The 18,070-nt window shown below is 40.4% G+C and overlaps 1 protein-coding gene across 1 annotated transcript in view; it reads right to left on the reverse strand.

The window, feature by feature from the left end:
• LOC137345649 (dynein axonemal heavy chain 11-like) overlaps positions 1–18,070 on the reverse strand; it is a 622,812-nt gene that overhangs the window by 586,283 nt on the left and 18,459 nt on the right. Inside the window, exons 2-6 of the mRNA XM_068008891.1 lie at positions 17,259–17,448; positions 17,003–17,102; positions 11,938–12,149; positions 9,502–9,735; positions 2,038–2,205 (exon numbers count right to left, since the gene is read on the reverse strand). Of these exons, the coding sequence (XP_067864992.1) occupies positions 2,038–2,205; positions 9,502–9,735; positions 11,938–12,149; positions 17,003–17,102; positions 17,259–17,448 (904 nt within the window). The remainder of the gene's footprint in view (positions 1–2,037; positions 2,206–9,501; positions 9,736–11,937; positions 12,150–17,002; positions 17,103–17,258; positions 17,449–18,070) is intronic.

An 18,070-nucleotide genomic window follows, 5' to 3' on the forward strand; every position in this document is an offset into this window, starting at 1 on the left:
CATTACCTCACAGTTCTCTGGATTGAATTGCATTTGCCACTTTTCCGCCCTCTCAACCAAACCACTGATATCATTCTGGAGTCTATAGCTATCCTTTTCACTATCAAATACGCGCCCAATTTTTGTGTCATCAGCAAATTTTCCAATCATGCCTCCCACATTTAAGTTCAAATCATTAATATATACCACATACAGCAAGCGACCCAACACTGAGCCCTGTGGAATGCCACTGGAAACCACTTTCCATTCGCAAAAACATCCATCAACTACTACCCTTCGTTTCCTGTCACTGAGCCAATTTTAGATCCAACCTGCTACATTCCCTGTATCCCATGGACTTTTATTTTACTGACCAGTCTGCCATGCAGACCTTTCAAATGCCTTACTAAAATCCATGTAGACCACATCCACTGCACTACCCTCATCAATCCTCCTTGCTGCTTCCTCAAAAAACTCAATCAAGTTAGTAAGATATGACCTTCCCTTAACAAATCCATGCTGACTTTCCCTGATTAATCTGTGCCTTTCTAAGTGGCAGTTTATCCTGTCCCTCAAAATTGATTCTAATAATTTACCCACCATCGAGGTCAGAGACCAGCCTATAAAGGAGGTACACTGTTGGTCCTGTTGTCCACTAAGGCCCTAGATACCCTGTTGCCCTCGCCGTGAAGTTATCAGCTCAGACTGCCAGAAACATACAGGGCAAAAGTATTTACAGCTGAAAGGAGGAGGAAAATGTCCAATTATTCAGGCATACTGTGAGATGCCCCGCTCCAGCAAATTCCAGCCTGTTGTGCTCACCTGCTCCTGTGGGACTGCAATCCCAGAATGCCCCACAACAAACTGTCACTTAAATGTAAACTAATATGAAATGGGCAATAATGGTGTATGAATCTGAACCAGAATTCATTTCACCAAACCCCAATTTGAATTGGACTTCTGCTCTGCTTATCATTTCAACAGGCAATTTAATGTTAATTGCTTTAAAATGGAAACAGATGCAAAATCCATTATTTTGTGGCAGGATTCCACTACTTGCCCTGTTTTACCCATAAATCGCAGGCCTCATCCAGCAAGATACTTCTTAAATGGGAGCTGAGTGTTTTTGCTTGCTGCAACAAAAATTGCTGTAATTGGTATTGCAATTGTTACTTTTCTATGCTTATGTTTCTGGAGTAGGAACTAAGTATAAAACAAATGTGAAGAACGTGCTGTTCTATTAGAAGCAGACCCTCCAAATCTGCTACGGCCCATGTACTATTTGGGAAGCTCCTTTCAGATAACTTTATAAATTGAGGTTCATCGGAGAGGCAATAATATAAGCAAGCTAAACTGCAGACAATCTCAACCACAAGACTAGCATTGCCAGCAGCTGTGAGGGTCCCCACTACCTTGATTTTTTATGCTTCTGCATCCTTCCAAGCTATCTCAGGGAACATCTGTAACATCAGTCAATGTAAAGTGCACAGATTCATCAAGCACATCAATGAAGCTTTCTGGGGAAAACTCTTCCGCATAGTTCATGGGAATGTAATGGCACTGCAATCCTTCAAGTAGCAGGATTCGCCAAAGCCCAGGAAATTATTGATGGAAAACAAGTAACCATCCAAAAAGCAGAAGTAGCAAAGTTTATTTTCCTACATATTATGGAAAGAATTGATGGAAAGCAGTACCAAGAAAGGCATATGGATGTTAAGACTTGCAGTATCAGTTCTAGGCACAGAATAAAATAAGCAAAAGCAAAATTAAGCAATAAGCAGGATAATAAATATGAAATAAATCAGATTTCTGAATTAAGTAATAGCATCATATTTTTCAAAATTTGTAATCATAGACACCAAAGTTCTGTAGGGGTTCTCCTGGTCTACCACTTCGACACAACCCCACTCACTTCTCCAAGGCTTTTGCTTTCCTCATCCCAAAAGTTATGGTGGTAGGACAAGAGAACCCACAAGGAATTTCAGGGCCACAGCATTTAAAAAGAGTGAAGTTTCACTTTTCACATAAATCTGATCAAGAACAAAGAATTTTCTTTACCATGCTTTTGTAATCCAAAGGATCATAGGTGCTTTCCTTGAAAACCTTGCAACATTCCAAGAATTCAAGGTTCATTTTAGAAATTTGTTCACTTAGCATTTTTCCCTTTATGCCACCAAACTCCAGCTTTTCCAGTTTTTGGAATTCTAGCATGGTAACAAACAAGTCCTGCAATAAAAAGTAACAGTGTCACAAACACTTCACCTTAAACAAATGTCGGACCACGAACATTCACTTCAGAAAATGCCCATCATATAACAATAGGTATGTACATGTCTGTACATGTGTGTAATTCTATGTGAGAGCAAGAAAACATTTGAAACTGAGACAGTATAAACATGTGTAAAGAACAATGAGAAAAAGCTGAGCATTCTCCATGACTATATTTATTTCTGAATTTATTCTTTGCTGATGTTCTGAAAAAGATTAAAATGTTTCTCCTGTTTTAGGCATTAAATTAGAAACATAGAAAATAGGAGCAGGAGTAGGCCATTCGGCCCTTCGGGCCTACTCCACCATTCAAAAAAGATCATGGCTGATCATCTAATTCAGTACCCTGTTTCCGCCTTCTCCCCATATCCCTTGATCCCTTTGGCATTCAGAAATATATCTATCTCTTTCTTGAATATATTTAATGACTTGGCCTCCACTACCTTCTGCGGTAGAGAATTCCACAGGTTCACCACCCTCTGTGTGAAGAAATTTCTCCTCATCTCGGTTCTAAATGGCATACCCCGTATCCTGAGTCTGTGACCCCTGGTTCTGGACTCCACAGCCATTGGGAACATCCTCCCTGCATCTAGCCTGTCTAGTCCTGTTAGAATTTTACAGGTTTCTATGAGATCCCCTCTCATTCTTCTAAACTCTAGTGAATTAGACCTAGTCGACCCAATCTCTCCTCATACGTCAATCCTGCCATCCCAGGAATCAGCCTTATAAATCTTCTTTGCACTCCCTCCATGGCAAGAACATACTTCCTCAGATAAGGAGACCAAAACTGCACACAATACTCCAGATGTGGTCTCACCAAGGCCCTGTATAACTGCAATAAGACATCCCTGCTCCTGTACTCAAATCCTCTTGCAATGAAAGCCAACATGTCATTCGCCTTCCTAGCTGCTTGCTGCACTTGAATGCTTGCTTTCAGCGACTGGTGTACAAGGACACCCAGGTCTCGTTGCACCTCCCCCCCTTTCCCAATCTATCACCAATCAGATAAACTGCCTTTCTGTTTTTACAATCAAAGTGGATAATCTCACATTTATCCGCGTTATACTGCATCTGCCATGCATTTGCCCACTCGCCCAACTTGTCCAAATCACATTGGAGCCTCTTTGCATCCTCCTCACAGCTCACATTCCCCCCCAGCTTTGTGTCGTCTCCAAACTTGGAAATGTTACATTTAATTCCCTCACCCAAGTTATTAATATATATTGTGAACAGCTAGAGCTCAAGCACTGAACCCTGCCATACCTCACTAGTCACTGCCTGCCTCCCGGAAAAAGACCCGGTTTATTCCTACTCTCTGTTTCCTGTCTGTCAACCAATTTTCAATCCCTGCCAGTATATAACTCCCAATCCCATGTCCTTTAATTTTGCACACTCACCTCTTATGTGGGACCTTATCAAAAGCCTTCTGAAAATCCAAGTACACCACATCCACTGGTTCTCCCTTATCTATTCTACTAGTTACATCCTCAAAAAACTCCAGTAGATTTGTTAATCCCTTTCGTAAACCCATGCTGACTTATGTTTTCTAGGTGTTCCGCTATCACATCCTTTATAATAAACTCTACCATTTCCCCCACTCCTGATGTAAGGCTAATTGATCTGTAATTCCGTTTTTTCTCTCCCTCCTTTGTTAAATAGTCTTTAAATTCATCTTCCATTTCTTAACCCAGCCATATAATTTGTCCGCATCCTACTGAATATTCTCAATTGCCTTTAACCGGTCATCTTTTTGTGCTGTATAACTCTATGACTCCAATTTGCTTTCATCAGCAAATTTGATTTGCATTCATTCAAATGTTTATGAATAACTGCAAAGAAGCCAAAACAGACTTCAATGGAATTCTGCAAACACTTACGCGCAGGCTCTACTGTCCATTTATTAGCTGCTTTAATCCCTCAACAATTTCAGTTCCGCCTTTCATTTCGCTCCATCATCTTCTGTACAGGCCTCAGACATGGAATTTTATCTAACATCTTTTGAAAAAAAATCTATATTGAGCCTCAGGCCTCATTCACATGAGACCGGCAAGATACAGATGCCCGCTGAGCATCCCGAAGAAGCTTGCCAGCAAGGACAGTTTGAATTTCGGACCCCTGAATCACGGACAGTGGCCCTCAGGTAGGGTGAATTTGTCAGGAGGAAGGGGCGAGAAATCTAGAAGCCCGGCAATGGTCCGGCACTGTCATGGAATTGGGAGGAGCACTCCTACACCTCCCAGTTCCACATTCATGTGAGAATTTTTCAACAAACTTACCTTTTTGGTGGCGGCTGCCAGCATTCCCTTAAAAGGCCCCTAGTTAGGCTGCCTGTAGATTATGCTTTTCTGAACACAACAGGCCTAGTGTTGATTGCATTCAGCACAGCTTAATTTGCATATGCAACAGACCTAGGTCTGTTTTAGGCATGGGCTCTGGATGCCTCTTTTTCTGCCTTTGTCAATATAGCAGGTGGCAAACTTCTGGCGTGTAAGGAGCATGCTTGCCCTACCCATCATATTAAATATTGTCCATTTTGCAATTGAAAACAAGAGAGGAGCCATTGAATTTCGAAAGCTGTATTTTTTAATGCATGCGTCCAGTCTCATTTTTTTTCTAAATTCCCTGTCTCCCACTACTCTCTCACAAACACACTGTGAACCTCACTGATGTAATAAAAAGACTCTTTTTAAAAACAGGAAGTGTCAGCCATGGCGCAATAGGCAGCACTCTCACCCGAGTCAGAAGGTATTGGGCTCAATTCCACTCCAGAGACTTGAGCATAAAAGCTGGGCTGACATTCAGTGCAGTACTCAGCAAGTGCTGCACTGTGGAGGCACCATCTTTTGGATGAGACCTTAAACCAAGGTCTCAGCTGCTTTCTGTGGGGAAAATAAAAGATCCCATCGCACTATTTCAAAGCAGAACAGGGGAATTCTCCCAGTGTCCTGGCCAATATTTATCCCTCAACCAACATCACTAAAATAGATTATCTGGTCATTGTCACATTGCTGTCTGTGGGAGCTTGCTATGCGTAAACTGGCTCCCACATTTCCGACATTACAGTGACTTCCAAAGCACGTCATTGGCTGTAAAGCACTTTGGGACGTCCTGTGGTCATGAAAGGCGCTATATAAATGCAAGTCTTTTTTTTTCTTTATAAATTTTACCTAAAGATCTTGAAATTTGTTCTCTAGCTTTCAAATTATTTTTAAAATGTTTGAGCAGAAACTATGAGCTAGCTTTTAGCTCAGAGGCAGGGGACTGTTTTCAGGTTTGAAAAGCTGACAACATAATTAAAAATAGACTGTTAAAATGAAAGCACACAGCCTCATTAAAATATTCAAATGACCAAGATGCCTCGTGCGAGGGGATTTGTCGCCAACATCCCGCTTCCGGAAGTGGGTGGGCTCTAGGCGGCTTGAGTTCCTATTTCAGATTTCTGGCCTTTTAACCTCCCACCCAAACCAAACCCACACTTTTTTGTGGGTTAAAACTCCCCCTAAAAGATGTTGAATGAATGCATGCTGAAAAATTATGTACATGGCACAAGGTCAGACTGCACAATCCAAACTTAGCTCACAGGGTTACAGCTCTAAGCAAAAACTTCAAGTCTAAGTCTTGGCTTTTGGAAGCGGCTGAGGCCTTCAAGTAAAAATTTTAACGTAGACACCAAGCAGCACAAAACACAATTTGATGGATATGAAATATGTTGCTTACAATTTTGTTTAAAGTCTTTTCATTAGATAATTAGAAATTTCAGCTACTAAGAAAAACATTCAGAATAAATTTAGAGCAATTTTGGGGAAGCTGGTGGCCAGATTATGCAATTAATGATTAATTTACACAGAAAACACCCGTTATAAATGTGGACATAGAAATTTATAATGGAAAAAAGCTGACCCAAAAAATGTGACACATATGTGACAACAGGAAGTCAGGTTGTGAAAATGGAAAGTGTGTGTAGATGTAAGGTTTTTAATTAGATTGCATTGCTCCATGTAGCGAGGACACAGTTGGAAAAGAAAACAAAACGCATCCTCTGTAATGAACTGAAAAAACGTCAGCAACATGCAGAACATGGCAGTCCTCATCCCTAAAAGATCACAGAACTGGAGAAAGCATTAAGGGGCCTGAAATGTGGCAAAGCAGCGGGATATGACAACATTGCACCAGAATTCATGGAACAACCTGGCCCCCATGCTTGTGTCTGGCTGACTCAGTTCTGCACAAGAATCATTAGCTCAAACTCACACCCGAAGGTGTGGCGTATTGCAAAAATTATTGCCATTCCAAAACTCGGAAAAGATCTCACACTGGCAGCCAGCTATCGGCTGATTTCACTACTTTCTGTGTGCTTTGAGATATTTGAGCATCTTATCCTGCAACGCATATCTCCAGAAGTAGAAACCATCCTTAATGTTGACCAAGCTGGTTCCTGTAAGGAGCACAGCACATGTGATCAAGTTCTGCCACTCGGCACCTACATCGAAAATGGCTTCCAAAAGAACCTGAAGACAGACATCGTGCTACTGGACATCACAGCTGCCTATGATGCAGAATGGCACATTAGCCTGCTCCTAAAGCTGTCCAGAGTGCTTCCAACCTGGGTCAGGACAGTTATTGAAACACTCCTTTGCAACACATGATTTAGAGTCCACTTTGGACAAGGGAAAAGTGCATGGAGAAGACTGGCCAATGAACAACCACAAAACTCAGTGCTAGCCCCAAAGCTTTCCAACATATATGCAAATAACCTGCCAACAACTGCGTCTCGCAAGTTCATCTATGCTGATGACATATGTTGTGCCACCTTCTGTACCCTGGACTGAATCCTTAACGAAGACGTTACAAAGTTGACGGACTACTGCAACACATGATATCTCACACTGAATCCCTCTAAAACCATATCCAGTGTACTCCACCTCCACAATGCCAGTGCCAAAAAAGTATTGTGTATCTACATGGATGGTCAGAGACTAAAGTATGATCCCAACCCAACATACACGGGAGTGACTCTAGATAGAACTTTGTCCTTCTGGCAGCATCTGAAGAAAACAGCAGCAAAGGTCAAAATCAGAAACAACCTATTAACCTAACTTAGAACATAGAACATAAGAACTCGGAGCAGGAGTAGGCCGTCTGGCCCCTCGAGCCTGCTCCGCCATTCAATAAGATCATGGCTGATCTTTTCGTGGACTCAGATCCACTTACCCGCTCTCTCACCGTATTCCTTAATTCCTTTATTGTTCAAAAAGATATCTACCTTAGCTTTAAAAAAGTTTACTGACGTAGCGTCAACTACTTCACTGGGCAAGGAATTCCATAGATTTACAACCCTCTGGGTGAAGAAGTTCCTTCTCAATTCAGTCCTAAATCTGCTCCCTCTAATCTTGAGGCTATGCCCTCTTGTCCTAGCTTCACCTGCCAGTGGAAACATCCTCTCTACTTGTATCTTATCTATTCCCTTCATAATTTTATATGTTTCTATAAGATCCCCCCTCATTCTTCTGAATTCCAATGAATATAATCCCAATCTACTCAGTCTCTCCTCATAAGCCAACCCCCTCAACTCCGGAATCAATCTAGTGAACCCCCTCTGCACCCCCGCCAGTGCCAGTACATCCTTTCTCAAGTAAGGAGACCAAAACTGCACACAGTACTCCAGGTGCGGCCTCACCAGTACCTTATACAGCTGCAACATAACCTCTCTGCTTTTAAACTCAATCCCTTTAGCAATGAAGGACAAAATTCCATTTGCCTTCCTAATTACTTGCTGTACCTGCAGACCAACCTTCTGCGATTCATGCACAAGGACACCCAGGTCCCTCTGCATAGCAGCATGCTGCAACTTTTTACCATTCAAGTAATAATCCTTTTTACCGTTACTCCTACCGAAATGAATGACTTCACATTTATTAACATTGTATTCCATCTGCCAGACCTTTGCCCACTCACTCAATGTATCTCTGTTCCTCTGCAAAGTTTCACAGTCATCTGCACACTTTGCTCTGCCACTCATCTTAGTGTCATCTGCAAACTTTGACACCCTACACGTGGTCCCCAACTCCAAATCATCTATATAAGTTGTAAATAATTGCGGTCCCAATACCGATCACTGAGGCACACCACTAGTAACTGATTGCCAGCCAGAATAGCACTCATTTATCCCCACTCTCTGCTTCCTGTTAGTCAACCAATCCTCTATCCATGCTAATACTTTACCCCTAACGTCATGCATCCTTATCTTATGCAGCAGCCTCTTGTGCGGCACCTTGTCGAAGGCCTTTTGGAAATCTAGGTACACCACATCCACTGGGTCCCCATTGTCCACCTTGCTCGTAATGTCTTCATAGAATTCCAAACGATTTGTCAAGCATGACCTGCCCTTCATGAACCCATGCTGCGTCTGCCCAACAGGACAATTTCTATTGAGATGCCCTGCTATTTCTTCCTTGATAATAGACTCAAGCATCTTCCAGCAACTAGCTGGATCTTTGTGGGGTGCTGCTGCCACAGCACTCCGTACCTCAGCACTTGTCCTATCATACTCAGCAGCATAGAACTGTGTATCTGTCTGGCACAGGTCATCACACACACATCTTGTTGATACTCAACTGAATGCAACATTTGCACATCATAACTGGAACCCTCCACTCAACACCCCTCCCCTGGCTTCCTCACAAACATCACTCCTCCACACATCCGCTGACTGACAAAAACCCACAAGCTGGATGAAACGATCTGTGCTGCACCTCATCTACCACTCCATAATGACATGTTCAATCCACGTACTGCCCACCTTCCATCTCAGTGCCCCATTTGGTGCAACGTTCCTGTGCAAGATCTATCAGCAGACATCCTTTGGATCAAGGAATGGGAAACACAGGAAGTCACTAACAAGTTCCTTGTGACAAACCCCATCAGTCGAATGGCAGTTTCAGGACAAGCCAGGGACCCTGCGCAGCTAGCCTCCATCGCCAGGGCCTCAGTAGAAACCTCTTATGCATTTGTGGAGAGACACAAATAATGCTGCACATTACCGAAGAGTGTCTCCTTTACAGACTAAGTGGTGGACTAACCATCTTAAACTCAGCAAATGAGGAGGCAATCACTTGGCTCTAGGGATTTGCATTCGTTAAACATTAGATTGAAGATAGATGCATATCCACTGTTATTCATTAACAAATTCTGCAATGTCACAATGTTTTCTAGTGTTATCTATAACTAGTTAAATAACAAGGTTGTAACAGTTACCTCAAGTTGTAATAGACGGTTATAAAACCTGTCAAACCTTGTGAAAACCATTGATAATGGGAAGTCCCAAAGTCTGCAATCTTGCAAGTTTGTGTAATAGCTTGCCAACTTTTTTTTGTGCTTCAAGAAACAGTTTTTATAAGCACTGAAGATTTTCACAGATATTTGTACACGTTCCAGTGACTCTTCAATCTCCTCTTTCAAAAGTTCCTCTGGTGACAAAGAAACTACGGCCTAGAAGATAGCATATTCACAATGGAAATTAATTTTGAACATGAACACCTATCTACAACAGCACATCTGATTATCTATCATGTTACTAATAGTCTGCTTTATCAACTTAAATGAAACAGAATTACATCCTTATTTTTACTGGATAATGACTTTATTTTAACTAATTACATTTTGATCTGAATCAATTTTGGAAATAATATTTAAAAAATTATGTGTAATTTGTAGCTTGAATTAAACCTTTTCTGCACCCTACCCCATCCCACAATCTGTCATTCTACTATAAAATAAATGAACTGGAGAATATATGCACCATGCATGTAACTATGTATATTTCTAAAATCTGTGTATGTTAAATGAATACTCAGCCTGGCAATTTTCAAGTTTGAGTACTGGAGAACTAAATTACTGTGGTACCACAAGATTGTCCTTCTCTGCGAAGGAGCTTATTAAAATGGCAAAGAAAATCAAATAAAATGAATGCATAGGTCACATTACTAAATTACAACTCCCCTACTATGCTGGGAACCACTGCCATTCAGTAACTTGCAAAATAAATGTCTTCTAATGCCCCACAAGGAGTAATAGGATTTTCATGAAGGGGAGTGGGGACAGCAAGGACTCTGTTTGTGTTATATGGTAAGTGATACCAACAGAATGAAAAATATTGGAAAAATATGAATTTTGGATGACGCCACTTCAAAAGTGGCTATGCATTAATTAAATATTATAAGGCCTGATAATGCTTGAGCCATTTTGAGTTTCTTATCTGAAACAAGCATTTCAGAGACATTCTCAACAGAAATGTACTTTATATATTTCAAGGCATCGGCCAAGCAGTCAGCTGTGTTGGAGGGAGTCAACAGAAGGTACTCTTAACACAGGAGAACATACCTCTTCACGCCAACATAATATTAAATTGTCTATGAGTGTTTTAGTTTTTCATATTCTGTAACTATGCACTGGAAAAGATTTTTACACGGTTGTACAGAGTTTCAACACTCGTATCCAAGGTTCGATCCTCTAGTGGGAGTTGCCATGGCAAAAGAACAGCCCCTGGCTGAAAGTATTCTTCCAGACATTGATGTCTGCTGATTGAGAAGTCTTCAAAGTTTGGAAAATGTTGCTTCTAACATGTCAGCTATAATAAGACAACTTACACTGATGACAGATTTTAAGATCATTTTGAATGACTGAAGTTAATGCAAACACAAATTGTGAGAATAAAACCTTGCAAAAGCATTACTGGATCACAATTTTAATAGTTGTTATATGTTTTATTAATTCCCATCTCAATTTGCCACATTCATTGTCACAAGCTTTTGCTGAGTTGGTTTTGTAACAGATTTAAAACTAAAGGAGAGCTGATCTCAGCTTGGGCTGTGCTGGAGCACTAAAATAGGCCTGGCTATCCTCGAATTAAGTAAAGTAAATGAGCCAGGGACTCAATTTTGAGGAATACCTGGTGACTCATTCCAAAAGTTACTTTTGCATGGATGTCAGGATGGGATAAATTAGAATATTCACTCAGCACTCACAGTCTAGTGAACATAATATCACGTCCCAGCAAGAGTTAGTGCCATCAGGAAAGGAAGTAGGAATGGGAAAAAAATTGAAGGGTTTTAAAAACATCCAGAGAGACATCTGTGTCATTAAACTTAAGATTATTTTTATATAAATTAGCCTAAACCACTTTTAGAGAGTAGACATATTTTAACTTGAACTATGACTATTATTTTTAAATATATACATTCCCACTATTACAAGAAAAAATATTTTAAAGAAAGCTGAGGATTGTGGTAGAAAACATGACAATATAAAGGTAGATTATTCTTAAAAGCACCTTCCCACATTTAAGTCTATTAGGCGAATCACACAGCAAGGTGACTGGACGTAGCATTATAAACAATCTGAGCTACTATATCTAATTTAGACACTAGAATCCTGTATTTCAAGTAAATAAAGCCATGATTGCTTAGCTGTTTTTTCATGAGAGCTAATCGGCTTCTTTTTAACCAGCTGTAACTTGATCAAATTCTTCTCTGGTTTCAAAAGACTGCCTATTACCATTAACAATCACAACCAAATGTCTACAATGTCTAACTGAATAACAGTACCTTAATAACAGGTATTTCTTCACTTCTAATCACTACCACTCGGCATACTGAAAGCGATAAGTCAATGTGATGCTTATAGAAAAATTACCTGTTCAATCAACAAATTGCAGAATTCCTGCAAGAGAACTATGATCCGAACAGGAGTGCAATAATATTTGGAATGGCTCCAGATGAGGCAGATGGTGTGAAAGAGAGCTGGAATTAACACAAGAATCTCTGCAAATTCGATCTCTTGCATAATTTCAATATGGCGTTGCAGTGGTCTAAGATGGAGGTCAATGTCTTGGACTTCCACCAGTGCTTAATGAAATTATAACATTAAAATATATTAGTACATTATACAGATGCACTGAGAAAAACTATTCCAATAAAGCTTTAAACAAAACTTTGAAATGCACACTTTGCAATATACTGAATAAATGTATCTACCAAATTGTCTTATGTCTTTTTTTCATACCTTCATTAAAGCTTTTATTTGAAAACCTTGGCCTCTCTCAAAAGCCTGTTCTGAGAAATGATTTTTTTGCCCCATAGGTGTGACCCTGCGGACTGAATTTAGATTGTGCAGTCTGAGCAGGTGTTGTGTATCTAGTTTCCCTGGATGCATCAGTACCTTTCAGTCAGCTCTACTGATGGGATATATATCTTCTGAGAAAATGTTGTTCAGTAGCACTTGCTCAAATAGATAGAAGAACCAGAGGGTAAACTTCAAATGTTTTACTGAGGTGAAGTAGATATCAAAGGGTGAGGGGCAGAGAAAGGGAATAGTTCTGATTACACAACTGTTGTTTTTGTTTTGTATATTTCCTTTTTTTAAAAAAAAAGTATATTAAACTGCAGGAGAGAAGAGTGAGGGAGGGGGATGAAAGAGAGAAACTTGGGTCAAAGAAAAAAAGAGGGAATATAGTTTATTCACTTAATGCTAATCACATCAAACTGTGGGTCATCTAATTTCTAATACCAGTGAGAAAGTTAGAAGAGAGACAAAATTAGAAGAGAGAGAAAAAGACACAAATAAATAGAAGGCAAGGTAGAAAGGCAGATATTTTCCTCATTATAATTTTATTTCTCATTTTTAAAAAGAAAACAAGTTGGCCTAGAAATTGGACCTCATTGCACCTGTTTTATAGGCATAAAACAGATGCAACAAGAACAAATTTTGAGAACTGACATCCTGTAGCCAAGAATGCCTTATGGGCAACCATCTTACACATGCCAATGAGGGGCCTAATGCCTATATTAGCACCCCTCTTGCAAATTGGGCTGCCCTCGGCTCTGCTCCACTCACGTTTCCATGGCATGAATGCAGCCTAGCAAGAGGCCACCACCAAAAAGGTAAGAAAAAACATTTTATTTTATGTTTTGATGTAAAGCCAGGGTTCAGCCAGACAGCACACCTGATGGCCAGGATCTACCCCATGCTTAGCTGAGGCCGCTGCCAGCAAGGCAGCTGACCTGAAACTCGGTGCTGCAGAAAGGCCAGCTGTCTGTGAAGGTACAAAAGCTGCTGGAAGTTTGCCCAAATTATTTAGTTGTGGCACAAAGCCCAATTTCTGACTGGCCATGGACCTGCCAGTTTGGACACATGCTGACTCGTGTCGCTGCCTGTGAGCCCAAAACTGGGTGCCAATAAATTTGAACCCAGTTGATTCCTGAAAGAAAAAGAGCCTCTTTGAGAGAAACAAATAGAAAGGAATGATAGAAAATAAAGGCTAAGAAGGAAATTGCCTGAGGGTATCCAAAGTCCTTGAGTGTGTTGTCGCCTCCCGAATCTATGCCCATCTTTCCCGGAACTCCATGTTTGAATCCTTCCAATACAGTTTTCGCCCCTGCTTCAGTATCGAAATGCTCTCATCAAAGTCACAAATGACATCCTATGTGACTGTGACAAATGTAAATTATCCCTCCTCACCCTGTCTGCAGCCTTTTACATGGTTGACCACACCATCCTCCTCCAATACCTTTCCACTGTTGTTCAGCTGGGTGGGACTGCACTCGGTTGGTTCCATTCTCATCTATCTAACCGTAGCCAGAGGATTACTTGAAATAGCTTCTCTTCCCACTCCTGCACCATTACCTCTGGTGTCCCTCCTTGGCCCCTTCTCATTTACCTACTGCCCCTCAGCAACATCAGCCAAAAATAGAGAATTAGTTTTCACCTGTACACTGATATCACTCAGCTTTACATCACCACCATCATTCTCGACTCCTCCACTGCTCGTCAGACATCCAATACTGTTTGAGCATAAATTTCCTCCAATTAAATATTGACAAGATTGAGGTCGTTGTCTTCAGTCCCCGCTACAAACTCCAGTCACTAGCTACCAACTCTATCCAACCCCCTGACAACTGTCTGAAGCTGAACCAGACTGTTCCCAAACTTGGTGTCGTAGTTGAACCCAAGATGAGCTGCTGACAACATATCCATCCACATAATCACTAAGACCAAAATAAAAGCAAAATACTGCGGATGCTGGAAATCTGAAATAAAAACAAGAAATGCTGGAACCACTCAGCAGGTCTGGCAGCATCTATGAAAAGAGAAGCAGAGTTAACGTTTCGGGTCAGTGACCCGAAACGTTAACTCTGCTTCTCTTTTCACAGATGCTGCCAGACCTGCTGAGTGGTTCCAGCATTTCTTGTTTTTATTTTATATCACTAAGACCACTTATTTTCACTTCTATATAATTGCCTGACTCCACCCCTGTCTCAGCTCATCTGCTGCTCAAGTCCTCATCTATGTCTTTTGCTACCTCTAAACTTAACTAGCCCAACGCATTCCTGACCAACCTGCCACATACTGCCCTCCGTAAACTTGAGATCATCCAACTCTGCTGCCCAAGTCCTTTACTCACAACAAGTCCTGTTTACCATCATGCCTGTGCTCGCTGACCTACATTGGCTCCTGGTTAAAAAATGCATTGATTTTAAAATTCTTACTCATTTTCAAATACCTCCGTGATCTCGTCCCTCCCTAGCTCTGTAATCTCCTCCAACCGCACAACTCTCTGAGATACCTGCACTCAGCTAACTCTGGCCTCTTGAGCAGCTCAATTTTAATCACTCCACCATTTGTGCCTTCAACTGCCTTGGCCCTAAGCTTGGAATTCCCTTGCTAAACCTCCCCATTCCACTTTCCTCCTTTAATATGCTTCTTAAAACCTATTCTTTGGCCTAACCTTTGGCCATCTGCCCTAATATTGCCTCATGTGGCTTTATAATGCCCCTGTGAAGCACCTTGGGATGTTTTATTACATTAAAAGTGCTATAAAAGTACAAGTTGTTTTTGTGAGGAGTTCTGATCTTTCAGCACACTCTCAGGAAGAATAAGTGAGTGTGTGGGAAGTGGGTGGAAGGTTTAGGGTGAAGTGAGTGACAGGCTAGCATGATAGAGGGGAGAATACAACGATTTCTAAGTTAATGAATGAGGAAACAGTAAGCAGTACATTAAGCAGGGGATGGGAGGAAGAGGAACAGGTACTCGGGAGCTGAAGGGGTAAAGGAAGAAAAGTGATTGATTGAGGGAGCGGGAAGGTAGTTGCTGAGGGCCCCATTTTTTACACCCCTCCCACCCTTAAATCAGCCTACTGTCAATGTTTGCACCTTTCCTTGTCATACGATACCTTAACACCGAGCATCTCCCACTCAAAAGAAAAGATAAAAAGACAGAGAGGGAAACAGATGCATTTAACAGAGAATAAAAAATAGTTAAAGGGAAAGAACCAGCAGAGAAGAGGAAGAGAAACAGAAACAGAACAGGAAAGACTGAAGACATCCAAGGCAAATATGAGGGTAGCCATATTCTCCAATTCACTGCGTGCAACGCCACAGGAGATCAAAATACTATTTTATTAATTTCACAAGATGCTTCAACCTTGTCACAGGAACGGATTGGCACTGTAAATGCTAATGCGTGGGTTTTCTCCGGGTGCTCCGGTTTCCTCCCACAAGCCAAAAGACTTGCAGGTTGGTAGGTAAATTGGCCATTATAAATTGCCCCTAGTATAGGTAGGTGGTAGGGAAATATAGGGACAGGTGGGGATGTGGTAGGAATATGGGATTCGTGTAGGATTAGTATAAATGGGTGGTTGATGGTCGGCACAGACTTGGTGGGCCAAAGGGCCTGTTTCAGTGCTGTATCTCTAAACTAAACGAAACTAACAATTAGGAATATTGTAGGCACATGAGTAATATTCACAAGATAAGTCACCTAGTATTGGCACCTATGACTAACTTGCATGATATTGTTTTGTTTTATACAATGTACTCATCGCTATATTTTTAATGATATATAAATTTGAGTGAAATGAATATTAGACCCCTATATAAGTTTAATTTAACAGAAATCATATTGATAGAATTAGTTGCAACACCTCAAGCACATGAATAGACCAGTATACAGTCACTGTTTTGTTTAAAAGGAAACAAGTGCTACAACTAGACGGGCAACAGGTTTTAATCTTCTGCAGACAGAGGAGTGGCAATCAGATTTATCTAGTACTGTAGGGTTTCAGAGCACAGTGGTTTGAGACAACCATCTGCAAAGTGGAGACAATAAATCTGAGTTACAGATTCAGCTCCAGTTTACATTTTGGCAAGATAAACTGGAATGCTACATATATACAATGACTGTAAAATGTCCATTCAGTTTCAATATTCTGTTTTCTGATGATGATAAAAATTTACAAAAAAAATGCAGGAGTTGACTTTCTCTTGATACCAGCCATAACTTTGACATCAGATCGATTAAAGTCCCACAGATATGGCATAAATAGCTGAAGATCATGAGAATCCTTGTGGATAATATACCACAAACTTTTAAAAAAAAGTTAAATCTCCTGAGAATTTCTTAAACATTAGCAATTGTCAAACTGCAGTCTATATGGAGCTAACATGGTGCAAGAGTACTTCCTTGAGATATTCTCAATAGATTTTCTCAAATAAAAAGGACTAGTTTGACAACTTCACGCTCAGCAAACGTTTTCCACCAATACAAACTAAAATCTTTTTTACAGACTTAAAATGGTTAGTATCCGGACTCCATAACAACGAACTAGAACTAATATTTACGCTGTTCAGAGTCTCTATTTATCATATTTGCGCTAGAAAACATTTCATAAGTATTAGTTAAAAAATGTAAGAGCAGTACCTACCACCTGAAACATCTTGCAAACTTTGTTTAAAAGTGGGAAAATAGCTGCTTTCTGTTGTTTCCAGAATTTTGGCCATTTTTCGAACAACTGGGGTCTGAAGCTAGAAGAAGAATGCAGCAGTTAAATTAAGATTAATTTCCTGCACATATTAATAAACAAATATCATAGCAATGGAAACAAACTTTCTCTAACTTATTTGAAATTTGAAAGAAAGGGTTGACAATCACTCCAGTCTATCTGTTTTTACTTCACCTACTTGTTCATGAATACTCAGAAGGTTTTCTTTCCTTGCCTTCCAGAAATTCAACTCCGTCTTTGGACCTGGATTTAGTCCTTGCAGCAAAGATTCAGAAGAGTCCTTCTTCAGTACATCACGAATTTGATGAGTCCATTCGATTACCATTGATTCAATTGGATGAACTATTAACCGGTCATAATGATCTGGCCTAAAGTGCAGAAAGCAGGAATAAGAAATACACAAACAATTTCTTTTCCATTAAATGATATCATGAATTTAAATTGCACTTTAACCTATATAAGGAAACCCAAAACACTGCAAAGTGATTAAACACTTGGTATGTCTCGTATATGTCAATTACTTAATTTTTTTTCCTAATGTCTCCTATTTTTATAGGTTAATATCACTTCTGCCATTCAATCATTTCCTGTTTTACATTTAAGCACTTTACCATCATCCTCTCTCTTTTCCTGTGTGGGTTTGTGCCATTTTTCCATTCCTCTTACTCTGATCCTTTTTAAATGCCTTTCAGCTCTGACAGAGCACAAGCCTGAAATATTAACTTGTTTGTTTTGTCCAGATACTGCCTGACTTGCTGAGTGTTTCCAGCATTTTCTGTTTTGGTTACAGTGATTGTTGTTGTCTGCCAACAGTCGACAACTGAGTAACGCAACTTACAGTAGCCTTACAATTTTTGTGATGTTCGACACTCACGACACAACAATCTTTGTCATTTGGTTGTCTGAGAAACTGACCTCTGGAGAAAATTATTTTTTACCCAATCAAAGCCAATTTTCTTAAAAAGCTCCCAACTTCAAATGAAACAGCAG

Source organism: Heterodontus francisci, chromosome 2 (genome assembly GCF_036365525.1).
Source record: "Heterodontus francisci isolate sHetFra1 chromosome 2, sHetFra1.hap1, whole genome shotgun sequence".
Lineage (NCBI taxonomy): Eukaryota > Metazoa > Chordata > Chondrichthyes > Heterodontiformes > Heterodontidae > Heterodontus > Heterodontus francisci.